General features: G+C 42.6%; 1 protein-coding gene across 2 annotated transcripts in view; it reads right to left on the bottom strand.

The window, feature by feature from the left end:
* crybb2 (crystallin, beta B2) overlaps positions 1–23,572 on the bottom strand; it is a 49,371-nt gene that overhangs the window by 13,613 nt on the left and 12,186 nt on the right. For both annotated transcript variants that reach the window (XR_004560613.1, XM_034169710.1), the window contains exons 4-5: positions 23,308–23,440; positions 1,509–1,651 (exon numbers count right to left, since the gene is read on the bottom strand). Coding sequence is in view for 1 of the 2 variants with exons in the window: in XM_034169710.1 (XP_034025601.1) it covers positions 1,509–1,651; positions 23,308–23,440 (276 nt within the window). In the remaining variant the exon portion in view is untranslated. The remainder of the gene's footprint in view (positions 1–1,508; positions 1,652–23,307; positions 23,441–23,572) is intronic.

The following is a 23,572-nucleotide window of genomic DNA, read 5'->3' as shown; positions in this document are numbered from 1 at the left end:
CTTTAGGCCACTCCCAAAAATATAACAAAATCAGGTTACTTTGCATCTATTTTGGGGGGAAAAAAAACCCAAGAACCTTTGAGTATTGGGCTATTAAACACATTTCAACTGGAAAGAACTTTGAGAATTATTATTATTATTTTTTTTTACAACTTTTCAGTACAAAATTAAATACGAACATCCTGAATGAAAACTGCTGTGACGGTGCAGAAGTTACAAAACACAAAGCTTAAAAAAAAAACTGGCTTTATGGATTATTTGGATATACAGTACCATTATATCAAACTGGGGCCCACGCAGACCCTATAAGAAGATTTATTATGGACCCCATGTTATATGGCTGGGGGGGCCTGGCTGCCGGTTTGTTTCTGTCTTTTGGTTTTCCTCCCAGGTGGCGTGCGTTTGGGACTGAGTGGCTGTGTTGCTGAGGCTGTCAGGACCTCACCCTGATCACCTGCGACTCGTCAGGACTCACAGCTGTGGTGCATCTGGATGGATTGGAACATGTTGGCATTTAAGACTGGAGTGCACAGTGTGTATTTGCCAGAGACTCGACCTTGTGACCAGACGGGTGAGATCGTCGTCTCGGGAGCCATCTCATCAACAGCGGATGCTGAGAACGTCCAGGTTTGATGCACAGTCTGTGAAAGAGGAGGGGGTGAGGTTTCACGCTCGTCAGCACACTTCCTGAGGTACGTTAGATTTTGTGACTAACAGTTATACAGTCAGTAAATGTGGTGTCCCTCACACCTTATTGTATTGAGCTGTTTGTTAGTCATGTATCAGCTTCCACTGCAGTGGAGTTTTGTGAACTGGATGTTCCATGCCTGCAGGTTGGGAAGCTGATCAGTAATCAAGCCAGGAAGTGTTTGCTGTTTGTACACCTTTAAGTGTTCTGTGTGTAGAGTGTGGACTCACATAATGGTTCCTTCTTTCACAGACTCGGTTGTTGCGGCCACCTGGGGGGTGTCGGCGGGGTCCTTGGGTCCGAAACAGCTTCTGGCTCCGGACCGTTAGCGCTGCTGGGAGCGCACCACGCCAGGCCGCACCTTTTGTTATTATATTATCACTGTTATGTATTAAATTCAGTTAGCCTTTGTACCGTGCTCTGCTTATTTCATACTGGGTCCTTCAAACGCTGGTCGGTTCTCCGAGCTGCGTCCGACACATAACACCCCACAGTATTTAATCAAATATGATCAAAAGAAGTCAAACTGAAGACAATAATACAGGGGGCAATTACATCAATTTTGTCAATTTTAAAGACGTTTAACAGTTCGGAGAATACAGAGGTACTGATGATGGTTAAACCTCATCGATATTTATTTACAAACAGAAAAGATAAATCTAGAAATTCTCACTTTTGAGGATTTGGACTCAGAGAATGTTTGAGTATTTATTCCTGACAAATGAGCTGACTCAGTCATCAATAAAATATCTGTCAATCAATCAATCAATTAAACAATTCTTTTGAATATTATTGAAAAAGCAGTGGAAGATGGACTTACGTGCCACTCTGAACCCGAACAGAGGAGACCTTCTCCTGGTAGCCGTGTGCGTGAAAGCTGGGCACGTCGTCATCTATGATCTCGATTTTCTTGCCTTCAAAGTTTGGGTTTTCATAAAGGACAATTTTGTGCTCCTGGCTGTCCTGAGAGAGAGTTTATCAAACCAGTGAACTGTGCGTACAGTTTAATACAGTGGTCGAAGTTAAAATAAAAGCTTGAAACACAGACAACTTCATCAAGTTAATATCAAGGGTTTGAACCCTCTGCTCAAGGGACCCATAGATGGAGGAGTCTGTGAAACAGATCTGTCAAAAATCACTTGTCACAGCCATAAATTAATTACTATCAAACTAGAAAAGCTAAAGACTGTCTTGCTGTGTGGTTGCTCAACAGTGACCTAAGAAGATGTCTTTGGTCACTTTGGAGGATCTTTGGGTGCCACTAGAATGACTTGATGTCACATGAGTGGTTACTTCAAAAGACTCTGATGAGGAGTATCACTTAAATTGTGAGGGAGCATCAGCGATGGTATTTTAACCATGTGGTGTGTTTTTAGCATGGTTTATTCGGTTCGTAGGTGCCTCAGTGTTGAGGACCCTAGTGGTTGGAGAAGGCCACGGCCATGTTTTATGTGGCTGCAGCAGTTACTTTCATGGAGTGGGAATGGATCCATTGTCTGACAGTTCTGTATTGTTGTGGATGCAGTGATGCACACCACCAAAAACTCAAATGTTGTAACTTATTGATCCTGACAATTTAATCGCATCGTCTTGTAGCCGGTTGTGCTGTAATATCTGTAAGGCAGACTGAGTTTTCCTTCCAGTTCCACATTAGTTCTTCCACTGATAAATTCATTACAACAACATGAAAGATGCAACAAAAATGACAAACTGAAGAGACATGAGGGAAATGAGACGGCAGCCTAGAAAAGGCCAGTCTGAGTCTCAGAGTGGAGCACGAGAAGCTTTTCTAACCTGTGCTTGATGAATTGTTTTGTTATTCTTTGTTCTTAGAACCAGGAAGCTGGAACTGCAAATTATGCCATATGTAACCTGTGTGCATCTGAGCTCCCATCTGTTCAGTATGATGCCTGCACTTGAGCCGTTTCCTCCAATTTCAAATTATTAATTTTTTTTTTTTTTTTTTTTTTTACATTTATTAGGTGGATTGGAAACTTTAAAACTGTCCGTAGGTGTGTGTGCGGGTGTGAATGTTTTTGTTTGTCTATATGTGGCCCTGCGTCAGACTGGCGTCCTGTCCAGGGTGAACCCCACCTTGCACTCCATGACTGCTGGGATGGGCTCCAGCCCCCGCGGCCCTTAATTGGAGTAAGCGGTTGAAGATGAGTGTGTGTAAATGTTACATGGCCAAGGCCAAATGGACTGATGGGCTAGTGAAATTAGCAAGGGAAAGCATAAACACAAGATTGCCCACTTTTACAAAGCTCAAAATTTCACTGAACCTGTCCAATGTGTAGTCAGAGACAGTGGTGTCCATAGACTGGATATATACTGGACAAAGCTTGCACGATGTCACTCACAGGTTTCTAACAGTCGATATGAAGCCCGGGTCTGGGCGTCGCCATATTGAGAGCCCCGCCCACACTGATTCATGATGAACTCATTAATGCATAAAGGGGTGGAGCGTGGGCGGCTCAGTGTGTGACAAAAGAAGCCTGTACACGCCCCTCTCCGAGTCCAAATCACCTAAGCTAACAGGCTAACCTCGGTTTGGGTGTTTATCAAGGCATACGTTGGGGGACTGCGCAGTGGATCTCATAACTATTTACTTTGGTGTGGACCTTAACAGTTATGAGCCTCTTATTTTCTCAGTAATCGCACGGATGAAGCTATCGAAAGCTGGTAAAAATGCTAACATTGTTAGCATACAACATTAAATACAACAATTGTTTCCACTCAGTGCGTATAGTGCAGCAGGGACATCGGAGATGATCCATTAGGATGTTTCACCGCACAACAAGCCATATTAATCCAGATGTTTGTAAAAAATATTCTCAACAAAACAGACAGCCTGATTGAGCGGACACTGAGACATGGTCAGATGCTATTAGAGGTGGAGTCGCTCACCTGAGCCACTGTCACTCTTTATGGCTTAAATGTCTTAAACTAAGAAATTAAAAAACAATTGATTATTTCTGCGCTAAAGTTGGACATTTTAACATGGGCTCCTATGGGAATATGCTTCAATCCGATTTCAATTTATTTTCATTTATATAGCGCAAAATCACAACAGAGCTGCCTCAAGGCGCTTCACACAAGGTCTAACCTTACTAACCCCCAGAGAAGCAGTGGTAAGGAAAAACTCCCTCTGAGGAAGAAACCTCAAGCAGACCAGGCTCAAAGGGGTGACCCTCTGCTTGGACCATGCCACAAACATAAATTACAGAACAATTCACAAAACGAATATATAGGAAATGCTGTTGGTGCACAGGACAGGACGGTCTCCAGCACAAATACCACACCCATGTCTGGATGGAGCTGCACTTTAAACAGAGAGAAAAAACAGAATCAGGCATCAGAAAGACAAGAAATCTATATACATAAAGGGCTACGTCTGTCTGTTCACGATAAACTCCCAAACTATAATATGTAGCCCTAAAAACTATATTCTGAATCCTCGTGATATGGGGAACAAACTGGTACCATTTTTTAAAAAGTTGAACTGAAAATTACCCCCAAAATAGCCGGCTGTGGGTATGACCAGGCAGATTCAAATTTCCAGCCCGGTATATGTGTTGGCCATCTCTGTTTATTTAATCCCTTTCTTCAGCTACTTTATGTTCTCAACTGTTAAGCACCTGACTGTCCTGTACAACCCAGTTTGCCTTCCTGTCTGAATACATTCATTTTGTTTGTAAAATTGCAATATAAAAACAGTGAAATACACCACTACCTCAATTTTGATTCACTGATATTTACATTTACTGTTACCTGCCTTTTGTGTGTAATTTTGTTATAAATTTGATTGCAAAACAAAGTCTGCATAAAGGACTTCAAATGTGTTTGTCTTTTAACCAAGTACTTCCACTTAGTTTGGGGAGTCCACCCCTTATAGTTCTGCTAGACAAACTTTAGCAACTATTATATTTATAAGACATCAGTATTGCAAAAACAAATGTTGGGCAATTGTTTTGATTAAAATGATTGGCATTTGGCTTATGTCTAAAACAATTTAACCTGGGCAGTGCCAGGTACCCCAGCTAGTACAGTATAATTTGCCAGCATTAAACAAGAAGTAAAACAGGAAATACTAAGGTGATCGTCGGCCACTAGCCCTGAGCTTCACTAAAAGACCCAGAATTTAGGTAAAGTTGAGGCAGCGGCACGCTGCGTTTCCTAATAAAATTAATTAAAAGAGTAAAAAGTGCAGAACTATACTACGCCAGTATGCTAGCCATATGAAAGGGAAAATAAGTGCGTCTTAAGTCTGGACTTGAAAGTCTCTACAGAATCTGACTGTTTTATTGACGCAGGGAGATCATTCCACAGAACAGGGGCACGATAAGAGAAAGCTCTATGACCCGCAGACTTCTTATTCACCCCAGGGACACAAAGTAGTCCTGCACCCTGAGAACGCAAAGCCCGGGCCGGTACGTAAGGTTTAATTAGGCCAGCTAGGGAGGGAGGTGCTAGTCCATGAACAAGTTTATGCACTAGTAGCAGAACCTTAAAGTCAGATCTCACTGGGCTAGGAAGGCAGTGAAGGGATGCAAAAATGGGCATAATATGGTTGAACTTTTTGCATCATGTCAAAAGTCTGGCTGCAGCATTTTGAACCAATTGGAGAGTCCAAACGCTGGACTGTGGTAAACCAGAAAATAGAACATTGCAGTAATCCAATCTAGAAGAGATAAACGCATGGATCAGGGTCTCAGCATCAGCCATAGACAGGATGGGACAAACCGTCTCTATATTTCACAGGTGGAAGAAAGCAGTCATCGTAATATTTTTAATGTGGACATCAAAGGACAATGTAGGATCAAAAATTACCCCAAGGTTCCTCACTTTGTCAGTGTGTATGACACACGAGCCTAGGCTAAGCGTTAACTAGTCAAATTGATGCCGATGTCTCACTGCACCAAGAACCATCATTTCAGTCTAATCAGAGTTTAAAAGCAGGAAGTTTCTAGACATCCAACTTCTCACTGCTGCAAGGTAATCTAAGGATTTTATGTGAATAAGATTACCAGTAGTTATCGGCATGTATAACTGAGTATCATCAGCATAGCAGTGAAAGGTAATCCCAAAACGTGCCCAATAATAATAATATGTGCCGAAGGGGTGCAATATAAAGGGAGAAAAGTAGGGGGCCTAAGACGGACCCCTGTGGAACCCCAAACTTCATGTCACTAAGGTTAGAGGTAGTGTTAGTGTACAAAACACAGTGTGAACGACTGGTCAGGTATGACGTCAACCATGCAAGGGCACTCCCAGTAATCCCAAAGTGATTTTCCAACCTATCAAGTAGAATATGATGATCCTCGGTGTCAAATGTGTTGGGTATTTTCTCCTCCAAACATTTTTAAAACCTTTAACAAGACAAACAGAGTCAAGAAACACCAGTGAGACAGAAAGTCAAATTTTACGCGAGGAGTGCAGTCAGGCTGTACACCAAGGCTACACTAAAGTCTGGCCTGCGCTTCGCTCTTTTTATTAGTGAATCCCTCATCACATAAACAAAAACTTGTCCTAAGGGTGGGGGAATGACGCAAGACAAGTTTCTTCCCGTAACATAAACACACACGTCAATAAGTACAGCTGTAAGCATAAAACAGTTTCTTTCTTTTACTCTTATCGTCGAAGGTCAGCACATCTCGTTCGCAGTTATCAGCTGTTCTGCAACTGCCTGGAACACTAAGTATCACATCACAATCAGTCAAAATTCAACCTTCAGTTCTTTTACTCCCAGTCGTTAGCGGCTACGAAAACAAGTTGTGTAATAATAATAATAAGTACATCCAGCTTCTCATTCCCAGTTCAGATTGACCCCAGCATGCTAAAACAAGGTTGAATAACACGTACATTCTCGGGTTTAAGTGCAAACAGCACAACACCGTTCTCATCAGAAAGAAGACAAAAGGTACAAATGTTTAACAGTGATAACATATATATATATATATAAAATCCTTAACATTTCCCACCTGTTTATCACCTGTTAAACATACAGTAGGCATCACCCAGCTTAGTTAGTTAGTTTATTAACTTAGTTTATTCTGTCCACGTTTTTATTAATTGAACACCACCAACAGATGGAAGATTTGAATCCAGCTGCTATTTGATCAACCAGTTTATACTCGTCAGGCACTCCTCTGGGGACTCCTATTGCGTCAATATATGTTGGATTTCCTACTCCTTTCCAATCTCTTTTTACTCTATGTCTGGCTATGCCTTTCTGCCAATCCTCAGGAATAAGAGAGGCTGCGTATGTCGTAACGTCTTCAGGGGTCATGGGTAACAATAATGATATTAATGCACAATAACCTGACACATTTCGTGGCAGTCTGTCAAAGATTCTGTTATCACCACACCACCACCATACATCACTCCTACCGACTGGTATAAATTAACCGTTTTTCTGTATTATTCGACTACACCACTTGTCTTATTACTTTTTCAGCTAAAGCTTCATAGGCTAAGAGTGTGTTAACTCATCACGTCAACAGTTCAAGCTTGAACTGGAGTTGTGAGCTTTTCAATATCATCATAATTCTCAGTACAGTCATTACAGTTTTCTCCACTAAGGTCTGACTGTTTCAATGCTTGATATTTTGGCATAGTTTGTTGGAAGGCCAGATTACACTGTACAAATGTTTTTGACACCATTTTGCCAACCATTGTTTTGATATAAGGGATCACACAACACATGCAAAGTCCAATCAGAATTAGGACTATAATAACTGGTGTCACCATTTTCAATAGTAACTGCCAACATGGTCCTGAAGTCAACCAGGACCAGGGATTCCACCGGTTCACGGCTAGGGTGTCTTTATGCATTGCATCACGAAGTTTATTCAGCTCTTCCAATGCGTCCTGCATATCCACTGAATGAATGGAGTCTGGGATGAAAGTACAGCATGTTGTGTTCAGCAGAACACAAACTCCTCCCTGTGAACCAGTAAGCAAGTCTAAAACCATACGATTTTGCATCACCATGGTACGTAAAGCATCTATTTCAGTGTTTTGAGCTGCTACTATTTTTTTAGTTACATTCATGAACAGACCCAATCGATAATTCAGAGTTTCAATCATTAATGAATTTTTTCCCACTCCTATCCAGGGGAACAATGAATGTGCTATTTTATCTCCTACAACAACACTGAAATCTAACAGCAGCAGAACCGTAGTGGTGTCCGAATCCATTGCAAGCAGCAAATCATTCACCACTTTAGTGAAAGTCGTCTCTGTGGAATGATATTTTCTAAAAGCAGACTGCAGTGGTTCAAAGAGATTATTCTCAGTAAGATAGTTCACGAGCTGCCGTGACACCACTTTTTCCAGAATTGTAGAGAAAAATGATAGATTTCCATCGGAACTTGTTTCCGACGGATTGTTTGTTGTTATGACGCTATTCTGAACTTCACATGGTTGTATACGTTTCTTTTATTTCTGTTTAGCACTCTTCTGGTTATTAATTGTATCTACTCGGAACGTTATTTAACTATAGTCCTGTTGTAATTCGCTAGCAGTTAGCATTCACTAGCGTTTAGCTTTCGCTAGCTAGGTCAACTCCTCCCTTCCCACCCGGCATTATTTTTATAGCTGGTTCTTTTTACCTGGTTAATACTTCTGTTTTTCAGTCAAACTGCTGTGAATTTTAAGTAATTATTTTACTCCTGTGTAAATCCTAGGAGCGGCTAGCATTTTTGCTAGCGGTTATCTTGCGTTAGCGACTTCGGACACTCGTTTTCATTTTTTCATTTTCTTTTTTAAATATACTTCTGTTAGTAAACTGTTAGTGTAACTGTTGTGAACTTTAGCTTAGTACTTTACTCTTGTGTTAATCTTAGGAGTGGTATATATATATATTTATATTTCTCCTCCCTTCTTGTTGCCTCAAAAAACAATGTAGCTGTCACATGCCAAGACACAGAACAAATTGCATCTACTTTTCTTTTGGCATGCAATACCATTATGAACACTATTGCTCCACTCAAAGCTATGCGCCCTGGTTGAATGAAACTGTGCGACAGGCCAGACGTGAGTGTAGGAGGGCGGAGCGCAAATGGAAGAAAGATGGACTGACCGTCTCCTATCAAATTCTTAAAAAAAAGTTGGAGAAAATTCCAAAATATGGTCAGGTCTGAAAAGGCAAAATACTTTTCCAATCTAATTTCTGATAACTGGGACAAACCTCGTGTTCTTTTTAAAACTATTGGATCTTTGTTAAACCCTGGCCAATCCACCACTTTGGAAGCAACTCCAGTTGTTTGTAATCGCTTTTTAAATTTCTTTTGTGATAAGGTCGCCAGTATTAGGGCTGGGATGACTGTCACTTCGGCCAGTTCAATCATGGCTCACACCTGTTCTGCTGTGTTAGACCGGTTTGAACCTGTGTTATTTTCAGATTTATCAAATATTGTTAAAAATCTCAAACCTTCATTTTGTCCCTCAGACTGTATCCCCCCACGACTCTTTAAAGAGGTCTGGGGAACTATCAGCCCTGATGTTGTTGTTTTGGTCAACAGCAGCCTTATGTCAGGAAAAGTTCCTGCGTTTTGTAAGCAGGCTGTAGTTGAGCCTCTTTTAAAGAAAGCGAGTCTTGATAACTCTGTTATCTCTAATTATAGGCCCACATCTAAGCTTACTTTTATTTCAAAGATTTTGGAAAAAGCTGTTCTTGTACAACTACAAGAGTTTTTAGAAACGAACAACATTTTAGACAGTTTTCAGTCAGGTTATAAATTATTTCACGGCACGGAGTCTGCACTTTTAAAGGTTTTTAATGACCTGTTTTTAATCACTGATTCTGGCGATTCTGCCGTTTTGGTGCTTTTAGACTTGACTGCTGCCTTCGACACAGTTGACCATGCAACTCTTATCTCTTCTTGAGAACTGTGTGGGTGTCAGGGGGACAGCCTTGGACTGGTTCCACTCTTACCTTACAGGCCGTTCATTTACTGTCAGGCTGGGGGAGTCCACCTTGTCTTCTGTTCATCTGAACTGTGGAGTCCCCCAGGGTTCTATTCTTGGGCCTATTCTCTTCACCCTATACCTTCTCCCGTTAGGTCAGGTGTTTAGAAAACATGGCATATCTTATCATCTTTATGCAGATGATACTCAAATTTACTTGCCTATTAAGAAGAACTCTAGCAGGCCCCTGACACCCTTGCTTGTGTGCCTGGAAGACGTCAAGGCTTGGTTGGCTCAAAATTTTCTTAGCTTAAATGAGAACAAAACCGAGGTAATTGTGTTTGGGCCCAGTGTTGGTTCCACAGCTCGATTAGACCTGGGCCCTCTCAGTCAACACATGAAGCCCACAGCCACCAATCTTGGCGTCATTATGGACTCTGATCTTAAACTGGACAGGCAGGTCAATGCTGTTGTTAAATCCAGCTTTTATCAGCTTCGTCTTTTAACCAAAATTAAATAAATTTTATCCTAATCTGACTTGGAGCGCGTCATGCATGCTTTTATTTCTTCACGCCTGGGCTACTGCAATTCACTTTTTTTTGGAATTAATCAAAATACACTTCACAGATTGCAGTTAGTCCAGAACGCTGCTGCACGCCTCTTAACTGGGAGCAAAAAACATGAACATATTACACCCATTCTTGCGTCTTTGCACTGGCTCCCTGTTAATTTTAGAATTGATTTTAAAATTTTATTATTTGTTTTTAAAGCTTTAAATGGACTGGCCCCACAATATATTGTAGACGTCCTCCAAATTTACTCCCCAGCGCATGCTCTGAGGTCTGAGGGCCAGCTCCAGCTTGTGGTGCCTAGGACGAGACTTAAGACCAGGGGGAACAGGGCCTTCTCTGTGGCTGGGCCCAGACTCTGGAACGCTCTGCCTCTCCACGTTCGAACAGCCCCCACAGTGGAGTGTTTTAAGTCTCGTCTGAAGACCCACTTTTATTCTCTGGCTTTTAGCTCTGCATGAGTTGTATGGTCCTCTGTTGTCTTTGGCCCAGTGTTTTATTCATTTATTGTTTTATTTTTTTTATGTTTATTTATTTATTAGTATCTGAGTGGGTTAATTGTTTTGTATAGTTGTATAATGATTTTTATGTGCAGCACTTTGGAAACTGTTCTGTTGTTTAAATGTGCTATATAAATAAAGTGGATTGGATTGGATTGGATATTTACTGTTCCTACATTTCTAATACTTCTGCTATTCTTTCAGTGTAACTGCTGTGAACTTTAATTCATTTATTTGCATCTGTGTGAGCCTTAGGAGTGGTTAGCTTATCCATTATTGGTTAGCTTGTGCTTCCTTGGCTATACTCTTGAATTTCCTAGTGAGCAAAGTACACTACTTTACCTACTTTACACCCTCCATAAATCCTACGCGATGTTGGAAGATAGGGTGGCTCTCTTAGAGAACTGTGTCTGTAAGTCAGAGCAGCTTCTTAGTGCAGTTGAGTTAGATATTATGGGCACTCCAGATGAGGTTAGTGCTGGGCCGGCTAGTGAGCCTAAACGCTGGCTGTGGAGGACGGTTTTCGGACTGTGGCGAGGCGGAGGAAGCCCCGTAGGGCTTGGTTCCTGGTTGTGGCACCCCGATCACACTCGCCACTGCGAACTGTGAATCGGTTCTCCCCCTTGGATGTACCTGATGTGAATTCTCCGAGCCCACAAGTGACTTGCACTCCTATCTCCAGGCCAAAACACCGGACTTTAGTGATAGGGGATTCTATCAACCGCAAAGTCAGGTTACAGACGCCGGTTGACATTAAATGTATTCCTGGGGCCAGAGCTCCCGACATTGCATCCCATCTTAGGGTGCTGATGCTGAAGAAGGGAAGACAGACGAAGGAACATGACATGAGATATAGTCACATAGTTATTCACGTCGGCACCAATGATATCAGGATGAAACACTTAGAGGTCACAAAAATGGACATAGAGAGGACTTGTGACCTTGCCAGAAAGATGTGTTGGCATCAATTAATAGTCTCTGGTCCCCTCCCCTCCCGGGATACTGATGAGGCATTTAGCAGGCTGACATCATTAAATAGGTGGCTGGCGCAGTTTTGTCAACAGCAAAGCTTTAATTTTATTGATAACTGGCCTTCGTTCTGGGGCCACTGTGGCCTGCTGATGCCGGACGGCCTCCACCCTACTGGGGAAGGCGTCGCCATCTTGTCTGCGAAGATAGATAGAGCTCTACAGGGAGGGTAACATTAGGAATCTACAGCAGGCCACAGAACAGGTGATTAGAGACCCTGCAAGGCTTATGACAAATGTGGGTGTGGAATCCATTAGCTTAGCCGGGAAATTAGTGCAGAAAATCCACTACGGTGACAGTGCAGTTTATCTGCCAGGGAGGGAAATTCAACAAGTTGAGACTGTGGCCTGCTCCCGTAGATGTGTCCATAAAAATCATAGAAGGATATGCTTTGCAAACTTAATAACCATTACTATATTGGATCATGTTGAAATTGTGGATGGCCCAGTGGTTGTTCCATTAATAGCAAAGATTTCATGTCTGCTACCTACAACGCGCGTGGAATGTCTCAAACCTAAACCTACTTCTAGGCATCTTATATATTCTACTCTGGAACCACCCCTAAACCCAAACAGTTCAACTGTCAACCCCACTGAGGTCCTTAGACTGGGTCTCATTAACATAAGATCACTGTCCTCAAAATCATTGTTGATTAATGATTTAATTATTGATCATCACTTAGATATGATTGGGTTATGTGAAACCTGGCTTAAACCTACAGCTGTCCTCCCCTTAAATGAAGCCTGCTCACCAGCATATACATTTAGTCACGTCCCTCGAGATGCGAAGCAATGCGGGGGTGTTGCTCTTATTTATAAATCTAGGTTTAGCTTATTAGCTGTTGGGGGTCACAAATATAACTCGTTTGAGCATCTGATTCTCCGCTCAGGATATTACACATTGCCAAGGTCAGAAGAATAAAAATCAGCCGTATTACTTTGTCACTGTATATAGGCCTCCTGGCCCATATTCTGAATTCTTAGATGAATTTGGTGCGTTCATCTCTAACTTGTCAACTAGTGCAGATAACATTCTGATCATTGGTGACTTTAAGTTCATATAAATAAGCCTTCTGAGCCCCTCTGCAAATCATTTATGGAAACTGTGGATGCATTAAGATTTCGGCAATGCATTCGGGATTCGACGCACATTAGTAGAAATACCCTGGATCTGATTCTCGCACGTGGTATTGCTGTCACAAATATTGACATCATGCTCTTACATCAGTGGTCTCTGATCACTCACTTATTAAGTTTACAGTTTCGCTGCCGTGTTTAGTGGAACAACCTTATTTATCACTGCAACGATGCAACAGCTCCTCAACTAAGACTGAACTAGAAGCTAGACTGCCTGATGTCTTAGCCTCACTTCTGACAAATACCCAGTCAGTAGACAGACTTGTGGATAGTTTAAACTCAGTGCTCAAAACGACACTCGACATGATTGCACCACCTGTGTTGAAACCGCGCTCCCCCAAATCACAGTCACCTTGGTTCAATGATTACCTGCATGACCTCAAACATAAAGCAAGAGGTCTAGAACGGAAATGGCGTTGTTCAAAATTAGAAGTATTCCACCTTGTGTGGCGTGATGCTATCTTAAACTATAAGCATGCATTATTGGCTACAAAGCGGACCTATTACTCTGATTTGATCAACAAAAACAAGCATAACTCAAAGTTCTTGTTCGACACGATGGCAACACTTATTCATGGACAACCACCTGTAATTCGCTCTCCTTTTACAGCACAAGATTTCCTAGATTACTTTGAGAAGAAAATAGCTGACATTAGGTTGAACATATCCCAGCATGCCTTAACCCAGCCACTACACCCTGCTATTGAGGTGGGCACCACTACTGAGGTATTACCTAGATTTACAGAATTTAATAGTATCTCTCTCGGCATGCTGACGAAACTTGTAACGTCAACAAAAAGCACAACCTGGTTATTTGATCCTATACCAACAATAACTGTTGAAGGACCTGTGGCCCACTCTTGAGCCGATGGTGCTGGAAATTATTAATCTTTCTTTATCTTCTGGATCTGTTCCTAAATGTTTCAAATCTGCAGTGATTAAACCATTACTTAAGAAACCTAATCTTGACCCTAGTGTATTGAAGAACTATCGGCCGATATCAAATCTATCATTTTGCTCTAAAATTCTGGAAAAAGTGGTGTCACGACAGCTCGTAGACTATTGTACTGAGTATAATCTCTTTGAGCCCCTGCAGTCTGCTTTTAGAAAATATCATTCCACTGAGACGGCTCTCAATAAAGTGGTGAATGATCTTCTGCTTACAATGGACTCGGACACCACTATGGTTCTGCTGCTGTTAGATCTCAATGCTGCATTTGATACAGTGGATCATCATACGAGGTCTGTTAGAAAAGTATCGGACCTTTTATTTTTTGCAAAAACTATATGGATTTGAATCATGTGCGCTTGCATCTGTTAAAGATTATATATATATATATATATATATATATATATATATATATATATATATATATATATATATATGTTATCACTGTTAAACATTTGTACCTTTGTCTTCTTTCTGATGAAAATGTTATTGTGCTGCTTTGTACCTGTCTGTCTTTAAAATAACCCTGATAATGTACTTGTTATTCAACTTTGTCTTAAGTATGCTGAGGTCAGTCTGAACTGGGAGTGAAGATAGTATGCTGAGGTCAGTTTTGACTGTTGTGAATTTATGATGCAGAACAGATGATAAGTGCAACAGAAGAGCCTGCAAGAACGGGATGTGCTGACCTTTGATGATAAGATTAAAGGAAAGAAACTGTTTCTCCACGCAGCTGCACTTATTGACGCATGTGTTTGTTTTACTTGAAGAAACTTGTCATGCGTTCTCTCCCCCCCCCCCCCCCCCTTAGGACAAGTTTCACGCTGTGGGTAGGTTTTCCTAATAAAAAGAGTGAGCAGGCGCAACAGTCCTTAGTGCTTTCAGTGGTACTACGTGTACGGACTGTTTGCACTCCTCGCAAGCTAAATTTGACTTTCTGTCTCACTGGTGTTTTTTGACTCTGTTTGTCTTGTTAAAGGTTTTAAGAATGTTTGTAGGAGAAAATACCCTACAGCATCAGCCAAGCTTGAACCTTCGTGCGCATGCGTGAGTTTTTTCACGCCTTTCGGTTGCGTCATTCGCCTGTGGGCAGGCTTTGAGTGAGCACTGGTCCACCCCTCTCGTCGGATTTTCATTGTCAGGAAAATGTCTGAATGGCTGGAGCAGCACTGCATCAAATTTTTCAAGAAACTGTGTGAGACAGCCAGGTGGAATCCATTCGGAAAATTCAGATTCAGAATTCAGATCCTATGGGCATCAGACAGATTAAGGAGCATTACAACCGGATTAAAGATGGCCCACAGCGGAGGAGGGCGCGCCGCGCTTCGAGCGGCCATCGACAGGCTGAAATGACCAGATCATTTCCAAAGTGAAGGCTGTGTTGATCCGGGACGTCGTGCAATGGTGGAGAACAAAAGCAAGTCCGTGTTGGAAGTCTCACGGGACATGTTGTGACATGCCCAGCTCTCCACAATTTCTCGGATACTCACTCGACTAAAAAGCCACCGAAAGCCGTCTGAATCTTCTGAATGGTGGAAGACCTAACACCATTGCGGCTTCATCCCGACGCGCGAATGCCTCTGCACGTCTTTCATTACAAAATCTCCTGTAACAGTGGAATCTGAAGAAAAATGGCTGATGTCCACCTTTTCTGCCATTTCTCTGGTAGTCACACGGCGTCCCGGATCAACACAGCCTTCACTTTGGAAATGATCTGGTCATTTCAGCCTGTCAATGGCCGCTCGAAGCTAGGCGCGCCCTCAGCCGCTGTGGGCCGTCTTTAATCTGGTTGTAATGCTCCTTAATCTGTGTGATGCCCGTAGGATTTTCACTGAAAGACATCTGAATTTTCCAAATGGTTTCCACCTGCTGTCTCACACAGTTTCTTGAAAAATTTGATGCAGCGCTGCTCCAGCCGTTCAGACATTTTCCTGACAATGAAAATCCGACGAGAGAGGTGGACCAGTGCTCACTCAAAGCCTGCCCACAGGTGAATGACGTAACCGACAGGCGGGAAAAAACTCACATGCGCACGAAGGTTCAAGCTTGGCTGATGCAAGCGCACATGATTCAAATCCATATAGTTTTTGCAAAAAATAAAAAGGTCCGATACTTTTCTAACAGACCTCGTATTCTACTTGATAGGCTGGAGAATCATTTTGGGAAAACTGGGAGTGCCTTTGCACGGCTGACCAGTCGTTCTCACTGTGTTTGTACAGTAACACTACCTCTAACCTTAGTGACATGAAATTTGGGGTTCCTCAGGGGTCTGTATTAGCCGCCCTGCTTTTCTCCCTTTATATAGCACCCCTTGGGCACATATTGCGGCATTTTGGGATTATCTTTCACTGCTATGCAGATGATACATGCCGATAACTGCTGGTAATCTCGTTCACATAAAATCCTTAGAAGATTGCCTTGCAGCAGTGAGAAGTTGGATGTCTAGAAACCTCCTACTTTTAAACTCTGAAAAGACTGAAATGATGGTTCTTGGTCCAGCGAGACATTGGCATCAATTTGACCAGTTAACACTCAGCCTAGGCTCATGTGTCATACATCACACTGACAAAGTGAGGAACCTTGGGGTAATTTTTGATCCTTCGTTGTCCTTTGACCTCCATATTAGAAATATTACTCGGACTGCTTTCTTCCACCTGTGAAATATAGCGAAGATTCCTCCCATCCTGTCTATGGCTGATGCTGACCCTTACCAAAAAGTAGTACATGCAAGTATGTTTCAAGTATACTTCCAGTTTACTTTTTATATACTTATCAGTACTATTTTTTGGTAAGGGGAGACCCTGATCCATGCGTTCATCTCTTCTAGATTGGACTACTGCAATGGTCTATTTTCTGGTTTACCGCAGCCTAGCATTAGGGCTCTCCAATTGGTTCAACATGCTGCAGCCAGACTTTTGACACGAAGCAGAAAGTTTGACCACATTGCACCCATTTTGGCATCTCTTCACTGGCTTCCTGTCCCAGTGAGATCAGATTTTAAGGTTCTGCTACTAACCTATAAAATTATTCATGGACTAGCACCTCCCTACCTAGCCGACCTAATTAAACCTTATGTACCAGCCCGGGCTTTAAGGTCTCAGGGTGCAGGACTACTTTGTGTCCCTAGGGTGAATAAGAAGTCTGCGGGTCACAGAGCTTTCTCTTATCGTGCCCCTGTTCTGTGGAATGATCTCCCTGCATCAATAAAACAATCAGATTCTGTGGAGACTTTCAAGTCCAGACTTAAGACGCACTTATTTTCCCTTTCATATGGCTAGCATACTGGTAGTTTTGTTTTACACTTTTTACTCTTTTAATTCATGTTATTAGTAATTGGAGTGGGCCGCGGCCTCAACTTCACCTAAATTCTGGGTCTTTTAGTGAAGCTTAGGGCTAGCGGCTGGCAATCACCTTAGTATTTCTTCTGTTTTTCTTGTTGATTAATGCTGGCAAATTATACAGTATTTTTTTGTCTTTCTGATGCCTGATTCTGTTTTTTCTCTATTTAAGGTGCAGCTCCATCCAGAGATGGGAGTTGTGTTTGTGTGGGCGACCCTCCTGTCCTGTGCACCAACAGCAATTCTTATATATTTGTCCGTGAATTGTTCTGTGAATTATTTCTGTAATTTATGTTTGTAGCATGGCCCAAGGAGAGGGTCATCCCTTTTGAGTCTGGTCTGCTTCAGGTTTCTTCCTCAGAGGGAGTTTTTCCTTACCACTGTTGCTCTGGGGGTTGGTAAGGTTAGACCTTACCTGTGTGAAGCGCCTTGAGGCAACTCTGTTGTGATTTGGCGCTATATAAAGGTAAATAAATTGAAACTGAAATAGATTTGATATCAGCCAATAGTTTTTCAATACACTAGGGTCAAGATTAGGTTTCTTAAGTAATAGTTTAATCACTGCAGATTTGAAACATTTAGGAACAGATCCAGAAGTTAAAGAAAGATTAATAATTTCCAGCACCATCGGCTCAAGAGTGGGCCACAGGTCATTCAACAGCTATTGTTGGTATAGGATCAAATAAACAGGTTGTGCTTTTTGTTGACATTACAGGTTTCATCAGTATGCCGAGAGAGATACTCTCAAATTCTGTAAATCGGGTAATACCTTAGTAATTGGGGTTTTTTAAGTAATTATTGTATAGCCTTGCCTTACAATATAAAGCGCCTTGGGGCAACTGTATGTTGTGATTTGGCGCTATATAAATAAAATTGATTGATTGATTGATTGATTGATTTAATGGCGCCCACCTCAATAGCAGGATGTAGTGGCTGGGTTGAGGCATGCGGGAATATGTTTAACCTAATGTATTCTATTTTCTTCTCAAAGTAATCCAGGAAATCTTGTGCTGTAAAAGGAAAGCGAACTACAGGTGGTTGTCCATGAATAAGTGTTGCCACCGTGTTGAACATGAACTTATTAGAAGTTATACTTGTTTTTGTTGATCAAATCAGAGTAATAGGTCCGCTTTGTAGCCAGTAATGCATGCTTCTAGTCTAAGATAGCATCACACCACGCAAGGTGAAATACTTCTAATTTTGAATTTTGAACAACGCCATTTCCGTTCTCAACCTCTAGCCTTATGCTTGAGGTCACGCAGGTAATCATTGAACCAAGGTGACTGTGTTTTGGGGGAGCGCGGTTTTAACACAGGAGGTGCAATCATGTCGAGTGCAGTTTTGAGCACTGAGTTTAAACTATCCACAAGACTGTCTACTGATTGGGTATTTGCCAAATGTGAAGCTAAGACATCAGGCAGTCTAGCTTCGAGTTCAGTCTTAGTTGAGGAGTTGATGCAACACCGTAGTGATATATAAGGTTGTTGTTCCACTAAACACGGTAGCGAAACTGTAAACTTAAGTGAGTGATCAGAGACCACTGATGTAAGAGCCATGATGTCAATATTCGTGACAGTAATACCACGTGTGAGAACCAAATCTAGGGTATTTCCACAAATGTGCGTCAAGTCTCGAATGCATTGCCGAAATCCTAATGCATCCACAATTTCCATAAATGATTTGCAGAGGGGATCAGAAGGCTTATTTATATGAACGTTAAAGTCACCAATGATCAGAATGTTATCTGCACTTGATGACAAGTTAGAGATGAATGCACCAAATTCATCTAAGAATTCAGAATATGAGCCAGGAGGCCTATATACATTGACAAAGTAATACGGCTGATTTTTATTCTTCTGACCTTAGCAATGCGTAATATCCTGAGCAGAGCGGAGAATTAGATGCTCGAACGAGTTATATTTGTGACCCCCAACAGCTACTAAGCTAAACTTAGATTTATAAATAAGAGCAACACCCCCGCCTTGCTTTGCATCACGAGGGATGTGACTAAATGTATATGCTGGTGGGCAGGCTTCATTTAAGAGGAGGACAGCTGTTGGTTTAAGCCAAGTTTCACACAGCCCAATCATATCTAAGTGATGATCAATAATTAGATCATTAATCAGCAATGATTGTGAGGATAGCGATCTTATGTTAATGAGACCCAGACTAAAGACCTCAGTGGGGTTGACGGTTGGACTGTTTGCATTTAGGGGTGGTTTCAGAGTAGCATATATAAGATGCCTAGAAGTAGGCTTAGGTTTGAGACATTCCACGTGCGTTGTCGGTAGCAGACACGAAATCTTTGATATTGCTGGAACAACCATTGGGCCAGCATCAATTTCAACATCATCCAATGTAGTAATGGGTATTAAGTTTGCAAAGCATATCCCTCTATGATTTCTATGGACATGGCTACGGAACCAGGCCCTAGTCTCAACTTTGAATTTCCCTCCCTGGCAGATAAACTGCACTATCACCGTAGTGGATTTTCTGCACTAATTAACCCGCTAAGCTAATGGATTCCACACCCACATTTGTCATAAGCCTTGCAGGGTCTCCAATCACCTGCTCCATGGCCTGCTGTAAATTCTTAATGTTACCCTCCCTGTAGAGCTCTATCTATGTTCGCAGACAAGATAGCGGCGCCTTCCCCAGTAGGGCTGAGGCCGTCTGGCATCAGTAAGCCACGGCGGCCCCAGAACAAAGGCCAGTTATCAATAAAGCTAAAGCCTTGCTGTCTACAAAATTGCGCCAGCCACCTATTTAACGATGTCAGCCTGCTAAACGCCTCATCAGTACCCCGGGAGGGGAGGGGACCAGAGATTATTAATCGATGCCGACACATCTTTCTGGCAAGGTCACAAGTCCTCTCTATGTCCATTTTTGTGACCTCTGAGTACTTCATCCTGACATCATTGGTGCCGACGTGAATAACTATCTGACTATATCTCATGTCATGTCCCTTAGTCTGTCTTCCCTTCTGCAGCTTCAGCACCCTAAGATGGGATGTGATGTCGAGAGCTCTGGCTCCAGGAATACATTTAACGTCACATGGCGTCTGTAACCTGACTTTGCGGGTGATATACTAAAGTCCGGCGTTTCGGCATGGAGTCAGGAGTGGAAGTCACTCGTGGGCTCAGAGAATTAACATCAGGCAAATCCAAGGGGGAGAACTGATTCACAGTTTGCAGTGGTGAGTGTTATTGGGGTACCGCAACTGGGCACCAAGCCCTACAGGGCTTCCTCTGCCTAGCCACAGTCCGAAAGCCTTCCTCCACAGCCGGTGTTTCTAGGCTGATGCTAATGGGCTCGCTAGCCGGCCCGACACTAACCTCATCTGGAGTGCCCGTAACATCTATCTCCACTGAGCTAAGAAGCTGTTCTAACTTACGGACAAGGCTCTCTAAGTGAGCCACCCTATCTTCTACCATCATGCAGGATTTACGGAGGGTGTAAAGTAGTGTACTTTGTGCACTCAAAAATTCAAGAGTATAACCAAGCAAGTACGAGTTAACCACGAGCTAACCAATAATGAATAAGCTAACCACTAATGTAGCTAAACAATTAGCTACACTAAAAAAACTAACAGAAGTATTAAAGAAATGGGGGGGGGGGGGGTTTGAACTAACTACCGCAAGCTACCCGCTAGCGAAAATGCTAGCCACTCCTAAGATTTATACAGGAGTAAAATAATGACCTAAAATTCACAACAAGCGAATGCTAACTGCTATCGAGTCACAACAGGACTGTAGTTAAATAAGATTCAGAGCAGATACACTTAACAACCAGAATAGTGCTAAACAGAAATAAAAGAAACATATACAACCGTGTAAAGTTTAGAAGAGCGTCACAACAGCAAACAATCCACTGGAAGCCACTGTTACAGTGGCTAGAAAGTGCTCCATTTGCTCCATTTTGGACCCAGCCTCAAGTGGCCAATCAAGGATCTACAACATTTTCTTCCAGCATAGGGCTTCATCTGAGGACATAGACATTTGCCACTTGGTGCAGTCCCAGAGTTTGCCCACATAAGTGCCTCTGTAATTGCTCTCTCTCTCTTGTCTGGTTTAGAAGGTTTGCCCGAACTACTGATTTGCCCAAATGCTACATTTAATTTTGACAAGTAGTTTAACTTCTTAACAATAACTTCTCTTCTGTCAACTGAGAATGAGCAAGTCCCTGGTCTTCCTCAGAGGTCTCCCAGCCAAGTATTAATCAGGACCAAGTCTGCTTTAAGGCTGAAACCTGAAGGGCTGTCGGCATAATCCATCCAGCATCCACTACCCATCCAGCAGGGGGCAGACATGTCTATGACACATTACAGAGGCAATACAACGCTGTTGTTTTTTTTTATTGATCTGATGCATCAAAGTTGACCAGATGAAAGCTGACTTGTCTTTATTATACACTCACTGGACACTTTATTAGGTCCACCTGCTCAATTGCTTGTTTACACAAACAGCTAATCAGCCAATCACATGGCAGCAACTCAGTGCTTTTTGGCATCTAGACGTGGTGAAGACGACCCACTGAAGTTCAAACTGAGCATCAGAATGGGGAAGAAAAGGGATTTAAGGGACTTTGAATGTGGCGTGGTTGTTGGTGCCAGACGGCTGGTCTGAGTATTTCAGAAACTGCTGATCTCCTGGGATTTTCACAAACAACCATCTCTGGGGTTTACAGAGAATGGTCTGAAAAAGAGAAGATGTCCAATGATCTGCAGTTGTGTAAATGAAAACCCCTTGTTGATGTCGGAGGTCATGAGGAGAATGGACAGACTGGCTGCATGGGCGACTGTGTGATGCTGTCATGTCAATATGGACCAACATCTCTGAGGAAGGTTTCCAACACCTTGTTGAATCTGTGCCCTGAAGAATGAAGGCAGTTCGGGAGGCAAGAGAGGGTCCAACCCAGTGTTGCAGACTGAACAGTCGCCCTACAGATCAGTCCGCCCTGCCTTCACTGCACATGCGTCATTTCGGAGCATCAGCTGCGATTTACCGATTATCACCTCGTTTCTGCTTCAAACTGCACTTCCGTTATCATCTGTCTCAGCGACAGATATCTGAAGCTTTTGTACAACAATCATTTACACATAAATTCAGCATTATTTCATCATAAAAGACGGGGGACCAATCAGAGCGCCACAGCAGCACGTCTGACTCTGACTCTCTGAGTCTGACTCTCTACACCCAAACCAATCAAATGTGATAATTAACCATCATATGTCAAAGTAAAACCGCTTAAATCATTCTAAAGTCAGTTTTAAGCAGAAATGAGGTGTTAATGTGTTCATCGCTGCTGAGGCTCTGAAATGACACATGCGCAGTCAAGGTGGGGGGGGGGGTGATCTGTAGGGGGACCGTTCAGTCTGCGACACCAGTACTAGCAAGGTGTACCTAATAAAGTGGCCAGGGAGTGTAATTTGGTGTCTTTCAAGATGGTAGCACTTATGGTTTTTGAGTGATTGCTAACACAAGCGATGAGACAGGAACTCACCCGCCTGCTCACTCACACGTTCACCTACAGTTTTACTGTCCAAGCCCCATGCTGCCACCAGTTGAGGGGACTTCAGGTTTGTAATGATGGTGTGCTGGCAGTGGAGACAATGTTTGTGGCACCTGTGGTGCAAACAAACGTTAATAACTTCAATCTTCAGTAACTTTGTCTCTGTTTTTGCACAAGGATTGTTTGGGAGGATTAAAGAAAAAATACATATAGCCGACAAACAGCACATTAGGTTTTTCCATGATTCAGCACATAGAGTCCTTAAATGAAGACCTTGAATCATTAACGACACGTTCCCCATGTTTGGACAAAATTCCTGTGTCCAAAGGATTTTTGGGTCTCACAGACATGATCACTTTGATGTGTCAAATACACTTAACCTGCATGTCTTTGGAAGTGGGAGGAAGCCGTAGAACCTGGAGGGAATCCGTGAGAACACAAGGAGAACATACAAACTCCACACAGAAAGGACCAGGTGGGAAGCGATCCCATGACCTTCTTGCTGTGAAGTAACAGTGGTCACCACTAAGACTCCATGCCCCCCCCCCCCCCTTATTTCAGTTATGCAGAAATGTTATTTTAGGAAGTAACTCATCACAGTTATATGTTACATGAGAGTATGCAACAGCAGTGCTTTCATTCATTCATCATTGTCCCTGGGTTACTTGCTTTCTTACCACTTTAACTGGGCGGAAGGCGATGATGGTGTCACTGCGTCTGCTGTTGGTCCAGGAGTCCCAGCGAGGATACTCCCCCTTCTCAAACACATACTGCTCCCCCTTACACTGGGCCTGCTCGTAGCCCACCCATCTGACAGAACAAAAACATCATCAGGGCCAAGAACAACAGGAACAACATCAGGGACAGGAACAACAGGTACACATCAAGGACAGGAACAAGATCAGGGAAAGAAACAACATCAAGGTCAACATCGGGGACAGG

The sequence above is a fragment of the Thalassophryne amazonica genome, chromosome 5, assembly GCF_902500255.1.
Source record: "Thalassophryne amazonica chromosome 5, fThaAma1.1, whole genome shotgun sequence".
NCBI classification, from domain to species: domain Eukaryota; kingdom Metazoa; phylum Chordata; class Actinopteri; order Batrachoidiformes; family Batrachoididae; genus Thalassophryne; species Thalassophryne amazonica.
Note: the sequence above shows the minus strand (reverse complement) of the source record. Positions and strands in the feature narration are given on the sequence as shown.